General features: G+C 31.7%; 2 protein-coding genes across 12 annotated transcripts in view; one reads left to right on the top strand and one right to left on the bottom strand.

The window, feature by feature from the left end:
- Positions 1–2,097: 2,097 nt before the first annotated feature.
- Positions 2,098–7,708, top strand: LOC124533295 (queuine tRNA-ribosyltransferase accessory subunit 2). Its single transcript, XM_047108511.1, has 7 exons — positions 2,098–2,333; positions 2,634–2,902; positions 3,006–3,187; positions 4,327–4,496; positions 4,790–4,992; positions 5,651–5,776; positions 7,195–7,708. Exons 1-7 carry the CDS (start codon positions 2,217–2,219, stop codon positions 7,430–7,432), a joined length of 1,305 nt encoding a protein of 434 aa, XP_046964467.1. The 5' UTR covers positions 2,098–2,216; the 3' UTR covers positions 7,433–7,708.
- A 2,988-nt stretch (positions 7,709–10,696) lies between these two features.
- LOC124544197 (low-density lipoprotein receptor-like) overlaps positions 10,697–19,202 on the bottom strand; it is a 234,395-nt gene continuing 225,889 nt past the window's right edge. For 7 of the 11 annotated variants that reach the window (XM_047122668.1, XM_047122660.1, XM_047122696.1 and 4 more), the window contains exons 13-16: positions 15,952–16,035; positions 14,068–14,183; positions 12,931–13,089; positions 10,697–12,002 (exon numbers count right to left, since the gene is read on the bottom strand). In XM_047122668.1, coding sequence (XP_046978624.1) covers positions 11,958–12,002; positions 12,931–13,089; positions 14,068–14,183; positions 15,952–16,035 — 404 coding nt within the window. In that variant the 3' untranslated portion in view covers positions 10,697–11,957. Of the gene's footprint in view, positions 12,003–12,316; positions 13,090–14,067; positions 14,184–15,308; positions 15,553–15,951; positions 16,036–19,202 lie in introns of those variants that run through there. The other 4 variants (XM_047122681.1, XM_047122677.1, XR_006967523.1 and 1 more) reach the window with 3 other exon arrangements.

Consider the following 19,202-nt stretch of genomic DNA (forward strand, 5'->3'; position numbering starts at 1 on the left):
AAATTAGACACACGCAGGTTTCCTCACGATGTTTTCCTTCACCGCCGAGCACGAGATGAATTATAAACACAAATTAAGCACATATATAATATAGCGGTGCTTGCGTGGGTTTGAACCCGCAATCATCGGTTAAGATGCACGCGTTCTAGCCACTGGGCCATCTCAGCTCAATAGTATATCTACTTATGAAAATTGCGTATTACTTTGAGTCAGTTGTCAGCATTTTACGAGCGAGATACTAAGCGAATTCTTACAGATTCGCACTGCTATTCAATTAAGTTCAAAACTGTTGTGACATTTCATTTCGAAAGTTAAATCATAACCCGCTTATTAAAAACCTTTTATCTTAAGTATTCGTAATTATTTTTAATTTACATTACACCTATTTTTATGTATGATAAATAATTTTAAGTACATTAATATAATATGCGAGGGGTAAACTTAAATACTTATCTTGTAAACGTTTTCAAGACAACCAGCCAGATTAATGAAAGTAGGATCAAGTTAAAGTAAAATCCTGTGAATATCCGATTGCTAGGCAAGATCTCCACCTTTTAGAAGAAGACATAGATATAAGTATATGCGGCTTGGTGGATGACTAAAGAGGTCTTATGTGCTTATTTATTTTATACCTATGTACACAATAGGCTATTTGACTGGTTTTTTAAATCCCCTTTATATGATATGTAGAAGTTAAGGAACCCAGTAAAAGTTGATTTTTTTATTTCTGGTATATATTTGCTAAAAAATATCATAATAAAAATTCCATATTTAAATGGCGCTGCAATGAGATCGATGACGTCACTTGCCTGTATTTTAATCTTTGGTACATATAGTAGAAAAGCAAGTCAACAAGCAATCTTCAAGACCTCATCATGAGCCCGGCCAATCAGGAGCGTTTCGTGTCACGTGACAAACGTTTGAAAAAGTGCATTTATAATTATTGTTTTTTGAGTAAATTAAGTATTATTTTCAACTTTCGTTAATAAAGAACCATTTTTAAACTCATAATATACACTGATTACAATAATTGACACTTTATTTTTCGCATTGTCAATTGTCATAGCCTATTCCGACTCCCAAGTACAGTTATTACAATAAAGCTCCGTCTTGGGGAAAAAAATATTACAACAACACAGTTGCTTTCAGCGTTATAAATATTATAAAGTTAATAAACGCCTTATTAAATATGAATAGACCATGTAGAGTAATTTACATTGTATCCCCTCTCGAAAAATAAACCTATTGTAAACACAAACAAAAGATCCTGAGATGAATATTTCAATGTTACTAATCTCGACATATTCAAGTTTCCTCTGTGTTAAATAAATAAACTTAATTAATATTAGGTCTTATTACTTCGGGTAATATTCACTGAGACAATAAAGCTATGAGGGGTGAACAACCCTTCTACTTAAAGGGGTTCGATGCTATTAAAATAAATAGTTTAGAGAAAAATGGCAGATCACAAAGATTAAGTATGACTCTGTAATTGGTAATTTAAGTTCTTTAAAATATAGAGAGGAGTTTTCTTACAAAGCTATGCAGGAGATAATATGACACTGGACTCGAACGGATGACATCGTGGATGTCAATTTCCTCGATCTTATATTGCGATTGGACAGCAATTCGATTTGTACAGTAATCAGCTGTTTTTATTTTTGAGGCACAGTATCGTTAACTTATTCATTCTTACGCTTAATAAACAGTGGGAATATAAATAAAATGCCTAACAGCAATTAGTATGATTTTCTGCTGTCTATAATTCTATATCTTGTCTGTAATTATTGATTAAAAAAGAATGATCAAGTAGTAAAAAAGACACTAGTCTTTTTTTTATTTTTTACAAAATGATTTATCTTTATACATCTTATTACAAAAAATGTTATACAAAATGTATTATAATAGCGTAACATTTCGAAAATCTTATTCTCAATGTTAAAGTTCAATCAAGTAAGTAATATAAAAATTAATATAATCCATACGAACTTTAAACAAATAGCCTGTGTTAGTTTTAATATTTTTGTTAAATTCTGAACTACAAATTCAAATACACGTTTGACATTGACAGTTAACGCTTGACAGTTAATTCGATTGACTCAATTCAGTTGCCGATAACGAGTTTTGTTGTTGTTATATTTTAAGCAAAAAATTAAAATAATTGAAATAATATTACTACATAATTAATAGTATCCAAATACCTCAAAACATTTATAATGCGTTTTACAATAAAGCAAAATGGGTGTGGTAGTGAACGTATTGGCCGGTTAACGGGTTTCTTCAAGTTTCCTGGTGCTGTAATTGAAACTCCAACATCTGCACTTTTTACCCAAGTATAACATAAAACGTGTTCATTTTGTTTAATATTACACGTCAATACATTTTTTAAAACGTATATCATCGTAGTTCGGTATATCCGTCTAACCACGTGGTTTTCATGCCGAGATTTTTAATAATAAACTTGCATCACACATTCCATATTACGTTTTTCCATTTTGAACAGCAATTTTTTATTACTTTCTGATTGGTGCGCTGTAATAAACTTCTAATAATTTTTAATTACCAGCCATAATATATTTAGCAAAGTACTCAAAATAATTTTCCAATAATAGTTAAATCATTTAATTTTCTAGGGTGGAAGCGTCGTTCATTTAACATCAGATGTGCTCTCACGGGTGTTCTCCAGTCCTAAACTTTTATGGGTGCCTCTTTCCAATTCAATTCAACTAGAAAATGGTGTCAAAGTACAAAATGATGGAGTGGCAAAGTTTGCTGGTCTGCAGCGACATGTGGCATGTGCAACATTAAATAATTTGTCCGAAGTAACACCATCTGGACACTTTGAACCTAATAAAGTGCCACTGTGGACAAAAAATGGGAAAAAAATGTTATCAGCTAATAGGTATTTCCAAGTTAGAAAACTATCGAACAATTTGCAATATTTGTGATTTGTTCCTTTATTTATAAATAAAAATCATACTTTTAGGATAAACATGAATTTACAGATATATGGATGTAATGGAAGTTTTCAAACCAGACATAATTTTGGCGATTGCAGATGGCCGGATGGCACTCAATGAAGGTTCTAAGAGGATATCAAAGGCTGTGAATAGAACAAGTCAAATGCTCAATGAATGCATAGATCGTTATAAAGCTGCCAAGGAACTACAAAACAGTACTCTTGTTGGTTTGTATGTTGTTGCTATATATATATTCGTGTGATTTACTTGGTATAATGAAGACTGCCTTGTTGGTCTTGATGCATGTCTGGGTTCAAGCCCTAAATATTGGGTTTTTCCATTGTAATATTCTAAGTAACAGCCGGAGTGTGATTGTTAGAAGTGCCACACCACAAGTGCAAAAGAAATTGTTTTACATAAACAAGAGCAATAGTTATTAGTTAGAGAACAGTCAACAAAATATTAAGTATTACCTTCCTTTATTACCTAGAGTTCACACAAAATAACTTGGGTTTAATAAACTTGAAAAAATATATGAATATAATATTTCTTCATCTCAACTTTGAAATATATTTCAGTATTTAATAAAAATATAGTATGGCAGATTTGGAGCAGAGATGGCCCAGTGGTTAGAACGCGTGCATTTTAACCGATGATTGCGGGTTCAAACCCAGGCAAGCACTGCTGATTCATGCGCTTAATTTGTCTTTATAATTCATCTCGTGCTCAGCGGTGAAGGAATGCATTGTAAGGAAACCTGCAGGTGACAAATTTCATAGAAATTCTGTCACATGTGTATTCCAACAACCCGCATTGGAACAGTGTGGTGGAATATGTTCCAAGCCTTCTTAAAGGGAGAGGAGGCCTTTAGCCCAGCAGTGGGAATTTACAGGCTGTTGTTGTTGTTGTTGTATGGCAGATTTGTAACCCAAATGTATTTGACGGAATCTTTGCTTTAGTATAAGTGTATTATAATGAAATGAAATGAATAGGTACTTACCCTGGCTTAAGTTGACTGAGGTCAATAAGCGCCCCAGGTCCTAGGTACTCAGTACCGAAATCCCTCCTAGGAATTGGAGGCTGGCCGATCGTCGGGCGTCACCACGGTAGTAAAAGCGGTCCTGTGGCGCGCACCAGTGACGAACAAAGGGTATCACTAGCTAGCTAGCTAGCTTAGTGGTTATTCTGGGGTACAATCATAGCACACTTGGTGTGTTGAGCACCGGTAAGTCCCACATGCTCCTCATATCCACATGGGAGTGTTTTTGGGACATATCATATAGTAGATCTTCAAAGAGCTAATGTGATTGTAATTAAATTTATCAAATATTATGTATATAAGAATAGAAAATTTAATAAATTTCAGGTGTAATCGTCGGTGCAGCAAATCCGAAAAAATTTGATGATTGTGTACAAAATATTTTGAAACATATTGATACCTTAGGAGGAATAGCGCTGGAAGGTATCACAGACGGGACTGTTGAATCAATGGATCTAAATATAAAGACATTAAATGAAGTTTTCGAGAAAGTTGGTGTGAGTTGTCTTATTTTGTAGTATTCAATGTAAATAAAAAAAAGTTGAGGAATTAATTTATAGCTACCGTACAGTAACAATAATCTAATAGTAATAGGCATGTTAAGAAAACTTGTAAAAATTGATTTCCTAATTTAAGGATAAAATAATTCTACTTGTACTGCTTATGCAAAGCATTGCTTGACTTGGCAATGAAAGAAAATATAACCTGCATTTTGCAGATAAAAATCTGTGTGGTTTATACACCAATCTATTTGAGCAAGCTTACCATGTTTTTTAAAATTTATTTACAGAATGCGTTTCCCAAAACATTGGTACATATAATCGAAGGATGTTGGAACCCAAGTGTCATATTATCAGCTATTGAATACGGTTGGGACGTGTTTGATGGCACTTACCCGGTGAAGCTCACTAATGCTGGCATTGCTCTAAAACTTAGCTTCGACGTTACCAAAGATAATGATACAATGTATTTATTGGACATGGGTGATCAAAGGTAAATATCTTTAAATTTTACATAAAAATAAAAAGCTGCTCGAGGTATCTTCAAATAAAATGTGGCTACTTAACCTCCATTGGTTTTAGTATATGTTATACTTGCTTTGTTAATAAAAAAAAAACAACAAAAAGTTATCAGTAACATGCCGGAAGTTAAAACTTTGAAATTTGTTCAATCCCATGCCTTGAAAAGCATGTAGAGCCGATGGTCCTGTGCCTGAACTCTTTCTATAGCTTAAGAGTTCATATACATATATTATGTAGTCTTCTAGTTTCCCTTGAGATTGGTAACAACATTAATGTAATGTTAGGTTAATAATAATAAAATCTTAAGATTTTTGAAACAATACTGCCTGCTTCTGAGATTATAACTAAATAAATATTTATACTATTTTGTTGTTTGTTACGACAGAAAACATATGTTAGTACGTAGGTACTTACATACACATGTATGTTAGTACCTACAACATACTACATGTATTCACACACATAGCCCGATACCCGATAATATTATATTAAGATGCGTTCTTGGATGAAATCAATAGTATAATGGCTAAAATAAAAAAATCCAAATCGCTTTCAAAAACCTTCAAAAAATTGGTAAGAACCTGAAAATATATATTATTTATTAAAATTATGATTTTTATTAATTTCAGATATAAGGAAGATTTCACTCCTATTTCAGAAGACTGTGAATGTCTTGCCTGTAAGAAGCACACCCGTGCTTATATTCGCCATTTGTTGAATACGCGTGAAATGTTGGCTTCAGTTTTATTAAGCATGTAAGTTTGTTAATAGATATTTAAAATAACAATTGATTATTATATTTAAAATCAGATATGATTATTGATAAAAAAGAGTATATAACAATGATATTCTAATAAACAGATATGTTATATCCATACTAAACAACAGAAAAAAGTGTGCCGCGCCGGGACCGTTTATTTTAGTTTATTTTTACATTTCGTTAAAATTGAAAAGGATAGCTCGATAAAAACAATAAGTAAAAGGGATAACTAGATGTTTTAATTACGCAAAACGTATTACTACGTAAAACGACTACAGGCAAACGTCCCAATTAGGACGTTTTCTAGTCTTCACTTTTTGCGCGTTAATAACATATCTGTTTACTACAACATCATTGGTATATAAAGTACTTACAGTTGATACTAGTGAGCGAGTGATATATTTTTACTTGGTGGTAAACTTGTGTGCAGGCCATCTGAGTTGGTACCACGCACTCATCTTATACATATATCTAAACTGGTAATAGACATTGCCGCTGAAAGAAATATTAACCATTCCTTACATTGCCAATGCGCCAACAAGCTTGGGAAGCTAAGATATTACTTAGTTACACTGGCTCGCTTCAGACGAGAACACAACAATGAATATTGTTATGTTATATGTATATAATTTTAATTTAATCAATTAAGTTTAATATTTATTTCAGCGACAATGTCTATTACCGGTACTGATGATTTACCATCTTTGCCCGTATTTTTACATATATCATAAAAAAATACTGTGAATGAAATTGAATATGTAATTGAATATTATTTATTTCTTGATTGCTTTTACACAATAAGAGCAGAGGTGGCCTAGTGGTTAGAATACGTGAATCTTAACCGATGATTTCAGGGTTCAAACCCAGGCAAGCACCACTATATATATTTGCTTAATTTTGTTTATAATTCGTCTCGTGCTCGGCGGTGAAAGAAAACATCGTGAGGAAACCTGGCATGTGTCTAATTTCATTGAAATTCTGCCACATGTGCATTCCACCAACCCGCATTGGAACAGCGTGGTGGAATATGTTCCAAGCCCTCTCCTTAATGGGAGAGGAGGCCATTAGCCCAGCAGTGGGAAATTAACATGCTGTTTACTTTACTTTTTTTACACAATAAACAAATGGGTACACTGGTTTTATTACTCAGATAAATAAATGTTAATTTCATAATAATTAGATTTGTTTATTGTTTGTTCAGAGTATTCCTTCAGATTCTTTATCAGAATCTGCTAGAATGCTTCTGGAAGTTAATAGTAAGCAATCTAATATCTATAAATAATAAATAATGTTTAAACAAAAGAAAGAAGGAATAATTTGACCGACATACCTGTGTAGGACATAAGTTCCAAACATAAATTAGAAAAAAAGTTTGCTTATCAGAAAGTTTACACAATTTATTTCTTTTTCCAGTCACAATCTTCATCATTTCGACCAGATGTTCTACTACATACGTAAGCACATTGCCTCAAACACGTTTTCAATATTCAAGCAACATATTATAAAGCAGTGTGAAATGTTGAAGACATTTGCGCCAGATCGATATAAGGGCCTAAACGAGGCCATAGAAAAGCAAACTTTCCAGAAAAATAAGAAAATTCGAGTGAGTGAAGTACTGAGTAACGGTTTAGATAGTAATAACTGTACTTAAATAGTTTTAATAGATCCGCCTTGTAATTGTATTTTGTTTTTATGTTGATTAGATAACTAGCGCTGAAGTTTAATTAAATTATGTATAAGTAGTTTTTGTAAATAAGGGTTCATTTATATAACACTGTTCTTAAAAAGATTGTTGTGGAAGAAAATAGAAGTGTTCGATAAGAAAATTGTAAGCAAAGGATTCAGTTTGTTGCATTTTATAGTTGTGGGCCTAATAGGATAGTGCAAATTGTTTTTTAAAAGTTCAATGAGTGTTGTGAGACCGTATATATATATTATGAAATAGCATGATGGGGGTGAAACTTTAAAAGTACCTCCATGACATATTCCGAATGTAGGAAGTAACGTATGTAAGAATGCATTTATCTGTTTGTGGAAATTTTTCATGTGAAGCAGTTTACATAAAATATCGAATAAACGCAACAACCATATTTAAACAGCTGAAACATATTACTTTACAAGTAATTTTTATATGTAAAGGTTCACTCAGAAAATATCTTCCGATTTTTTTATTTAAAAGAGCAACACTGTAATCTTTTCATAGCTCTATTCAAAGGCATTAGGGGTAACGATAAATATACAACTCGACATGACATAAAATAGTGTTCTACTATAAATAAATATATATGAATGAAGACATATTTATAGTGTATAATATAGGAGAGGTATTAGCAAATTGCATGGAATACATAAATGTCAGGTTTGATTATCTTACCCCTCCTGCCATTGGATTGTACAATACATTAAATCAAAAGAAATGAATAAATCTGATGGCACTTACCCGGTGAATCATATAAGTAATTGAGCTTATAAAAACGTATACTTTAGTAAGTTAAGCCTTGCGAGAGAAAAGCATGGATATCATACATCGCTGCTCCAATATGAGTTAGATAGAGAATACGCATGAAATGCAAGTTCAATGTAAATGATAGAAATCCCGTTGATATAAAAGTCATTCAAATCTAAGTGTATGTAACGCAGTAGTAAATGGACCCAAAGTTAAATTATGTTAATACGTACCTTATAAAAGCTTATCGCGGTACTTTTTTACTGAGAAACAAATCGGGCAGGTAATTTGATCCATGACATATGCGCAGTTATTTTCGAAAATATGTTTAAATCATGATTGAAATCGTAAAATATTCAAATTTCTAATCCGTAACGAATGTATCGCGGATTTTTTTAATTTAAAGTGTCAGGATATTTTTCAAAGATTTATCGAATTAGTAATTTTAGTTTAAATAACATATTTGAATATAAATTCGATATATGTAGCGAGAGGCTGCTCTCTGCATGGTCAGATTGAACGCCTCTTATTCAACTAAAATCGAAAAAAAAAAAAAATTAACCGTAATACGTAAAGGAACGAAATCAAACATTACTTGAATATATTGTAAAATGTAAGACATTCCATTCTGCAAATTTAATTCTCCACTTGATTGGCAGCATAAATATTATCTTTTTTAAAAAAAAAGAATTTTAAGTTTGGAATGCAGACTTGATGGATGTTTTAATGAAATTGACACCTGCTGTGTCAAGTTTTTTGACGTTTAAAATATACGCCACCGTTCAACAATATTAAACGTTTTTTATGATCAATGAGTTCCTCATGTATCTGCCAATAGGTATTTAAAATTTCGTTTAATATTTAATTAACCCAAAAATAATAACAATGTGATCTTTAGGATTTAGTTAACACAAACTTTAATACAAGAGCTGTGATCCCTCACTTAACCAAATAACGATTTATTTGTATATACGTAGATGATTAATTTATGACAATTTAAAAGACATCAACTGTGACTTTTTTTTAAGTAATATGATTCGCTCATGCAATGGACGGGTGCAATTTTAGCCAAATATTAAAAACTCATACGTACCAAGTTATAACTTCCAAAACTTGTACTTTTAGTAATTCTGTCTGTTTCTTTTATAAATTTCTAAATCTTACTTATTCTGATTAATGTATTAAGTTTTTTTTTGCATAATATATAAAGTACTTAAATTTTTTTTATTAGTTTCTTGTGTTAAAGGGCTTTTTCATATTAGCCAGTAAATAAATTGCTTATGATTAATTTGTAATCGGAATAACGCTTTGTTTGCCTTATAAACTTAAGCGATATATCTTATCTATTTATATATTAATAAATATTTTATTTCATCTGATACTGGCAAGTGGGAAATCGGACTGAAGATTGTTTAAAAAATAATTTACTTCAAGACCTCATATTGACTTATTGACCTCATACTTACGATTAAACAACCAAATATTGTACAATCGTTGAGATAAAATAATAATAATAGCCAATACGTAATATAGTAAACGAACGTAATTTTATCTTAATTCAACTTTATTTATTTTAATTAAAAACTAAAAAAGATAAGCTAAAAATAAATTACCGTTTTCGATTACAGAACTAATTAAAGAATGATAACTATTTCGTGAGTCATGTGTGACTAATGAGTATCCCATATCGATAATTGTTTTGAATTGAAAACTGAGATTAAGATTTGTTTTGGTTACGTGCCCATTACGATGAATTGCGCTATCGCAACACGAATCTTCGACCTCGTTCACTTGATATATATTTTATATAAAAAATCGATTTAGTTAATAATATATTGGGATATGGGGTGACTAAATTTTATGTATATTGTTTCGTTTTATTATTGAAAAAATAGCTTCGGGAAATTAAATTTCCTACTAATAAACGTATGCATATGCAGAAGTAATATATTTTAAGAGTGTGCTTTTTTATATTTGTAACAATTTCTCCCTAACTATAGTTAAGAAGGCGTGTCTGAAACTCGCTTAAAATAGTACTGAATTTGTTTACTTGTTAATCGGAAACAGTTCCAATTTTGAAATAATAGAAACATAAACCTCCTTTTAAAGAGTTGTCACTTCAAAAACAGATAAAAAATACTTACACGCACTTATATATTGTAGCTTCTATTGTTTTTTTTTTTTTAATATATGACAAGTGTCGTAAGCATCAAATGTAATAAAAAAATAAGTTAATTTTAACGTAGTCGTTTAAATAAATGTGTTCTTGTTCTACATTCCGCGTGATTTAAATTAAGAATAGTTTAATTTAGAATTAAGTGTACTGTTATAATTTCATTTACATTTAACTAGTTAATTTTTTTTTTGTTTTACATTTGAAAGAAATGTAATTTCTTTTTTTTTTTCTTGTTACTTGTTATCATGGGCTTTGTATTATCGGGTATATTTGTACGTAAATAAATAAATAAATTAACACATTTTACATAATATTTTATTGACGATATTTACACAATAATTTTAGTGACGACACTTATTGAGCTAGGCATATCATATGAAATGTGCATCAACTTGTGTAATTGTATTACATTACAAATATATTTATTAAAAACTAAGGTAAATTTAGAGGATTTGGCAGGATTTCGCTTGAAATTCATGTATCAAATTCAGGCCTAACTTGCTACCAATAAAGTAATACATATAACACAACCTTTATATAAAATATATAAAGTAATATTGAAACAGCTGCTTTTATTTATAACAATATAAATATCAACAAACTTAAATTTGCATTATATTATAATGAGATATATCAATCGAGTGTAATTAGTACATTTGGCGATAATTTATCTATGTATTGGCACATAAAACAGTGATTTAGTATAGCCTAGTACCAGCTAATGCAATATACATTAGACGTATCATAAAACATTCATAATTTCCAATAAATTAATAATTCTATTATCTAGATAAAACAGATTAAAAAACATTAAATAAGTAACTTTCTCCTATCTGTATATCTTGCCTTTCGAAATTCATGTAAATTTTCTAAAGAAGTATATTCGACTTAAAGATATGAGCTTCAATTCGATTAAACGTGAAATTTATTATTATTAAGAAAGCGTTAAAATTATTATTTAAAAATGGAACATATTTACTTTTTTTTTTACAAATAATTTAATTGCATCAAGCATTTGTTCAGGGATACCCAATAAAATTACACATTAAATTGACGTAGTTTATATAACATAGGAAAGTATTATGTAGTGAGGAATCATTGATAAGTATACGAAACGAAATATTATCTGTTTATTATCGAGAGCTTGTGATATGTCCATCACAGATTAACATGTAATCCCATTGGTTATAGCGATACTAAAAAATATAAACGGACTAAAGAAAAATGTATAGCAGAGACATTATAATATCTAAAATATTATGTGATACAAGTTATGAAAGCAAGACTTTCAGATGTTACAAAAAATGGATGATAATTTCGAGTAATTTTGACCGATAGTTGCAATTTTGAGATCCGTATCAATGATAAACTCGAAAGCATGGAACTTAGTTCCTACGCTCCACGATATCCACTAAAGCTAACTTCACATTCACTAGATACTGTTAGCCATGTCCCCATTCACTGGTTTTACACTATTTTTTCAGAGTATCACATGTCCTTATTTTTCTTTTCACATTTAAAAACATACAAATATATTTGCTTTCTGATCTTGCACTATACAAACTCATTTGTACCAGGCGTGTTGAGGGGTTCCTGGGCCTGGAAAAAAAAGAAAATCAAATAAACTTTTTGCTCACAACCTTTTTCAAATTCATTTAAATATAGAACAACCAGTTTGGAATGTATATTTTACCAAAAAAAAAAAACGATTAGAAACTTATTAGTTACTCTTTTCTACGAATTGAATTACATACATAAGTATGTTAATTAAATACATTTAAATTATTACTAGTCATGTATGTTTCTTTTATTATAATGTTACATGTATATTTAATACCGCGTCAAGTTTTAAAGGAAAAAAAACATAATACACAATTAAACCAAATTATCCATTGTTTCGAATTGAAACTTACCAAATAATCAGTGCCCTCGTATGAAAACGCATGAAAAAAATATTTCAGCAGTACAGTATTACAAAATTGTCTAAATAACTACGCAAATTACGAAACGGAAAATATATAAACATATTATTTTATTTACAATATTAAACCTACCATCAAATACCATTTTTTGGCAACTATGTTTTAATACTGATGCGGTAAAAACGTTGGCACAATTTATCGCCACGACCTTAAAACTAACAAAATATCATCTATAAATTCCTTAAATTAAATCCTAGTAAATATATTACGTCTAGATACATCGAATTTAAAACGTCTTAGGCAGACCTTACCGTTCACTATTTTTTACCTAGTTAAATATTTTTTTTTACTATTTACACTTTGGCCATAAGTAGATATAGATAGGGGTTGTATAGTTTCATTGTATGTAAAAATTAGTTATGATATATTGAAAAATAATTTTTCGAGCGTAGTAATAAATAGAAATTGTAAACAGAAACCTAAGTAGATCCTGTAGCCTACTTCCATTTACACGTTTCGATTAGGACAGTGGCGTTGATACGATCGACTTATCTAAGGCTGTTCTGTATGTTTAACGTGCACTCCATAGCAGTTAACGCTCTCACCTCCTCGCCGACGGTACTGGGGTATAGCTTGCTGCCAGGTGCGTACCCATTCTGTTCCAGGGAGAACTGATTTTCGGTTGTTTTGCGGTATACGGGGTTGTCGAAGTTCATCGATGTTACATTGCGGTGTACGTAATGCCGGTACATTACAACCGCGATCTGTTGAATGGTTAACGATAAATTAATTGTATTTAATAAATCGATCTTAATATGGATGATAAGAGTCGAGATGGCCCAGTGGTTAGAACGCGTGCATCTTAACCGATGGTTGCGGGTTTAAACCCAGGCAAGCACCGCTGTTTCATGTGCTTAATTTGTCTTTATAATTCATCTCGTGCTCAGCGGTGAAGGAAAACATCGTGAGGAAACCTGCATGTGACAAATTTCATAGAAATTCTGCCACATGTGTATTCCACCAACCCGCATTGGAACAGCGTGGTGGAATATGTTCCAAATCTTCTCCTCAAAGGGAGAGGAGGCCTTTAGCCCAGCAGTGGGAATTTACAGGCTGTTGTTGTATGGATGATAAAACTTTAATTAAATTTCAAAGGAACCTTATCAATCATTGTGGTCGTTGATTGGCCTTGATTATTGTTTTGAATGAATTCGCAAACATTTTGATGGATAGGACGAGATCTAGTGGATTAGTCAAATATATTCAACGATAATAAAGATAAGATAGTTTCACTGGATGGCTTTAATAGTTTTATCGTTCGAAAATTCATAAATCATCGACTCGCTTACTAGTAAGTTGTACGAAAGTAACCGTCAGTTTGCTTAAAACACGTTCGCAAGGACGATATAGTGAATGCAATCGCTAGCTTCGGATATGCGCACGGAATATTTTATTCGGATGGCCTTTAGGGTCATTTACGATATAAATTAACTTCTGTTATAATATAATTTTTAAAATAATACTATGTAATTGAGACATGTATTACATTTTTAAAGAAGATAGACTTAAAAAATGTTGTTTAATGTCTCGTCTCTATGGCAAGTCGTTAAGTTAAAAGACTAAGGAAAATTTCTAGAACCTGATATAGCTTGTAACTTTAATTGATTTCAACTGCAAGTTAACGGTTTTACAAGTAAAACTTTGCTTAATATATTGAAAGATATCTTTGAAATGTTACGTACCAAAGCAGCAAGTATAATAATTCCCGATATTACTGCAACAACGACTCCGGCAACAACGCTCGCGTCTCGTCCACTGCTCGAGATTCCTGTACCAGCTTTTGGTGTTTCAGGAACACCTGAAAACGATAAAAGAAAACATTAATATCAATAATTCATGTGGTCTCTTTGATCTCAAATCCATTTCAAACAAATAAAATCAATAAAACCATGAGATCAAAGACAATAGATAAAAAACACACGGAGAAAACAGTGATTATTTACAATGAGACATAGAAAACCGTCACCATAGCAAGCATTATAGGCGAGTGCGTTAAAACGATAGATATGTTGTAACAGATATACTTGCACTTAATTCATTAAAGTAATTAAACATTTTCAAAATATTTACACGAATTATTACATTGTTAATAAAAGTTTTTTTTTGTCCTATAATGAGTATAGTTAGCAGAAAAGTTTTGAGTACTGACCAATTTAAGGCCTTGTACCGTCAAGTGATACATGAATTTGAACCAAAAGCGTGAACATGAAACTGCAGTGGATATCACTAGGCGATGTAACCACCACAATATATTTTTAGACGCTGTCAATGAAACGTGCCAACTGTGACCGCGTACTTAACCAAAATATCTTAACCTCATTGAACGTAAAATATTTTCACATCGATACATATAAAACTAGTTTTAGTTAACAATAAGAAAGGACAGGAACAGGTTAATTTAAACATGAAGTGATTGTATCGCATTGTTCATTTAACAACGCTCATAGTCGCTGTGTTAATGGTAACAATGATGAACATCCCATACGATTGTTATCCCAATGAATGCTTTGAATCCACATTATCAAGCTCATTTAAGATATTATCAAAAAAAGAATATAACTTTAAATTTTATATAATACAAGGAACTATTGCACAGGTCTAAAAATCGCAGTTAGTGAAAGCATGTTGAGTATTAATAGCTTAAAGCGACAACGTTCTTTGACATGGATTCAGTATGCCCAATAGTATTAGAAGAATCTGTGTGTCTTCCTAATGATTTAATCTTTTTGCATGTAACTAGTGTTAATAATGACAACAATACATTACCCTTTAGATCAAAGTTTTTGAGATTTTCAGGCAAATAAACTAGTCTCAACGTTTCGTAACTATAATGAGATTCTTGCACAGGTTTCTCGGTTGTGTCCGGTATTCTATTTAACGCGACGTCTTTAAGGAACAAGTCTATGAATGGTTGGTTTTTCTCTTTCAATTCCTCTTTATCGCTTTCCCAGTAAGCCTTCATTGGCTCGGCTTCTGTGTTGGCCGCAGTGGTTGTTTCTTCCTCAGGTTCCTCTGGGGCATCCGCACTTAGTGCAATAGCACGGCCCAACTTGAAGAGAAGGCTTAGCCCTTCTCTTTTTAAATTCACCATATGTGTTAAACTTTCCTTTTTAATTATTCACTTTTAAAACAACTCATCACTTTTGAAACTAGGAGTTTGGCATGCCCTGTGAATCAGTCAATGAATCCCATATTGAAGACACACAGATATTGGAACATTTACAATGAATAGTTGTTAATAGACAGCGATGAATGTTACTGGTACCTAATTCATTAATCACCCGAATATATATGAAACCTAACTTTATCTTATCTGATGATGATGATTAAACCCATTTAGTTCAGCATTCCAGGGCTCAAATTTGAAGCAAAATTTGAAGCTTTTAATAATTGCCATTGAATAATAATTTATTCACTTGTAATAGTAAAAGTGAAACGTTTAATCACTAATGAATATTTGCAACAGATTAACCTCGGTTGCCACAAATTTGACCCGCAACCCAAAAAATGCAGGGTAGTTAGGAAAGGATTTGGCGATAACTGGATAAGGTCAATAAAATACTCACTGGGTATATGTATATCCTCAATTACTACAGATTTCTTTGAATCATTAGCAGATTTATGCACCTCCGGCTCTGGATTTATTGTATCTGTAGATATTATTATAAAATAACCTTATAAATTATCCTTGGTTTAATGTTTACGTATTTGGAATGTTTTTATATTTAGTTAAAGCACGTTAAAACGAATTTAAATAACACTTATGTTTGCCGGACTTGAAATCGTTCTGTACAAATACAACCGGCCACGACACGGAATGAAATGACATGCTAACTTCACGTCGACCGCACGCAGCACGAGTGAGCGCCCTCTGGTTCTCCCTCCTAACGCCTGTCAGTTACACTAACTGTGCGCGATCCGGCGACAAACCGAATTTTTCATTACATAAATCGAACAGTAACTTTCTAACTAACGTTACTGTCCGTGTAGCAACAATGACTTGTAATTGTTCCAAATGCTACTAGATTGGTTTGTTGTCTTGTTTTTCGAATGGTCTGTTTGTTTATTAAACAACAGCAAACATAACAATTATATATCTTTCCAATTCATGAAAATGTGCGCGACAGCGAAATGTTTTTATTTTATAGATAATTTACACACATTCCTACATGTAAAATAAGTCGTGTGATAAAAAGAAATGCATTGAGATGTAGAGTCATCAATAATTTGAGTCGAAAAAAGATTTTAAATAATTGAGTCAAAAATATTTTGTGTACCTAAAAATTACAACAATACTAAAAATTACAATACACAAAAATAATTAACTTTGCATGGAATCAGGTGGCTAACTATAACATTGATAATAATAGTGATCAGTAGATATTTTTTCTAATTTTATCAGTCGAGGTCGAGCCCACAGACATATCGAGCGCCGCGCCGAATCGCACGACGATTGACTAACAAAAGGTGGCGTGATGTGTGACGTCACTTCACCATTTACTAAATTGAATCTTATTGCCGGTGAACTAAGCTGTACAGTAATTTAAGTACCGAGAATTTGTGTTTCTTTATTTTTTTTTTTGTAATATTCATTCCCTTCTGGTATTTGTAAATAAAAAAAAAGATTAAGCAAATCTTTAATTTATTATCTTTTATTGATAATGTTACTTGTATACGTGCATGATGCAATACTTTTAACGCAAAATAAAATAAAATATCGTTTATAAAATTTTACCCATGTCCAATTACCAATCTTGAAACAAAATTTGGCTGTTAAGTACGAAAAGAAACAAACAAACAGATATGTGAACCTTAAAATATAGTTTTGGTAAGCGCAATGCATTAACTTATACTACGATAGTATTATCAATGTAATCTATAATTTACAATTACTATAAAGATAAAACATTTTACGATAGCGTTGAAGTAGATAACGTTTTAAAATGACCAGCGAATTAATGTCAGATAAACAAGAGAATGGTTATATTCCTATCACAACACGAGAATTCGATGGAAATTAACGAATCGTGTAAAAAATGCTACGATGACGAAGACAACATCGTACGATGTAGCGTCATCGAGTGACGTGTCGTTACAAGGTAATAAACAAACTGTTATAACACGCAGGGATATTTTTAAATATCGTGATCGCGTGATGTCGAAATTCGTCTATTTTTTTGGGGATAAACGACACTTTTTTGGACGAAATTGGACATTTATTTGGACTAAATCCGACTTTTCGTAATGGCATTCCGTCATTGTCATAATTCACTATCTAATATGTATTAGTAACATCCAGTCTTGCTAGGCTTAGTCATCTCTTGTGAAGAAGAGGAAATGATGTAAGATTCATGCAAATTATAATTACTTAATTTGTGCAAATGTACGTTTAAAAACACAGGTGTTCTCATTCAAACAATGTCATCACTTCTGTCAGTTATCATAAACTTTCGATTCTTTATTATTATCTAGGACAGCGCGTTTCATCCGTATTTTCACTAACATTTGATAAGCAAAGTCGGTATGTAGCATCCAAATAAAAACTCAATTCTATTATCTGAGTAATCTAAGGAGTATGATTTAGATAGTTATTTACATACCTAACATGAATTACCAATAAATAGGAGTATTTTAATATTATAACAATATGCATGAAATACTCGTGAATAATGCAGAAACTAGAAAAAACTAATTATAAAATATAAAAATATTATGAACGCCCTTAATATCAACCAATCAATGAATATAGATGAAGCGTAGTGAACAAAATATTTTCTACAAATCAACCAGTGCACCGTGTCGTTCAATGTCGGTTTCTATTGTTCAATCCTTGCGTATGCATATAGCGATGTGACGACGCAACGCTATTTGATTCTTTATAATTTAACCACTTACCCAACAAGAAACAACCGAGTTTCCTGCTGGTTTCCCTTGATAGAATCTATGTACATCTTAGTCGGGCGGTTGTTCATTATTAGATTACATTGTATATTATTTAAATTTTCTTCAAATTCCTTGCTCGAATAAAGAATATATGTATATTTTATTCATTACTAGTATTCGCCCGCGGCTTCGCCTCCGTTTTACTTTGTTAGTTGTCATGTGTTAAGCATAACAGTAGCCTATGATGTCCTTTCCTGGAGTTAGAGTTTGCTTCATACCAAAATTTAATCATATTCGGTTCAGCGGGTTAGTCGTGAAAGAGCAACAGACAGAGTTAACTTTCACATTTATAATATTATAATATAGATTTTCTCACATTTATAACAATGTTACATTGGGTATCATCCAACACTTCGATTGTCTGATGAAATAATGGAATTCCCATTTCATGCTACTTGCCTCTAAAACTCTGTATTATCAAGTGGATCCCATTTGATAATACAGAGTGACTCAATAGTTAAAAGTGTAGTCTTCCATAGCTTTGGAACTTGTATAGACGTATTGTTAAATTGCAAACAATTAGGTATGGCTATACCGTAAGTTTTCCATGAAACGGACCAGTCTAAATCATCTGTCGAGGACACATTCGTTGAAATTAATACACATATGATGAATTCAACATTATTGCCCTCAACAGATACTGATCACGTTATCTATATGTGGGGCGAAGTACTGTGAAAAAGTTACAAAACGTATTTTTTTATAGTATAGTTGTTCTATAATATATGTTAAATGATAACTGTCCTTTTCCAATTAATGAATTTATATTTAGAATATTCTAAATCATGAAAGTTGTATATATTATTTATTGAGGTAGGTAATCCATAAAAAGTACTGCCTACGCCCACACACACTGACCCAATGGTTAGTGTGC

This window comes from Vanessa cardui, chromosome 1 (genome assembly GCF_905220365.1).
Source record: "Vanessa cardui chromosome 1, ilVanCard2.1, whole genome shotgun sequence".
In the NCBI taxonomy this organism is placed as follows: domain Eukaryota; kingdom Metazoa; phylum Arthropoda; class Insecta; order Lepidoptera; family Nymphalidae; genus Vanessa; species Vanessa cardui.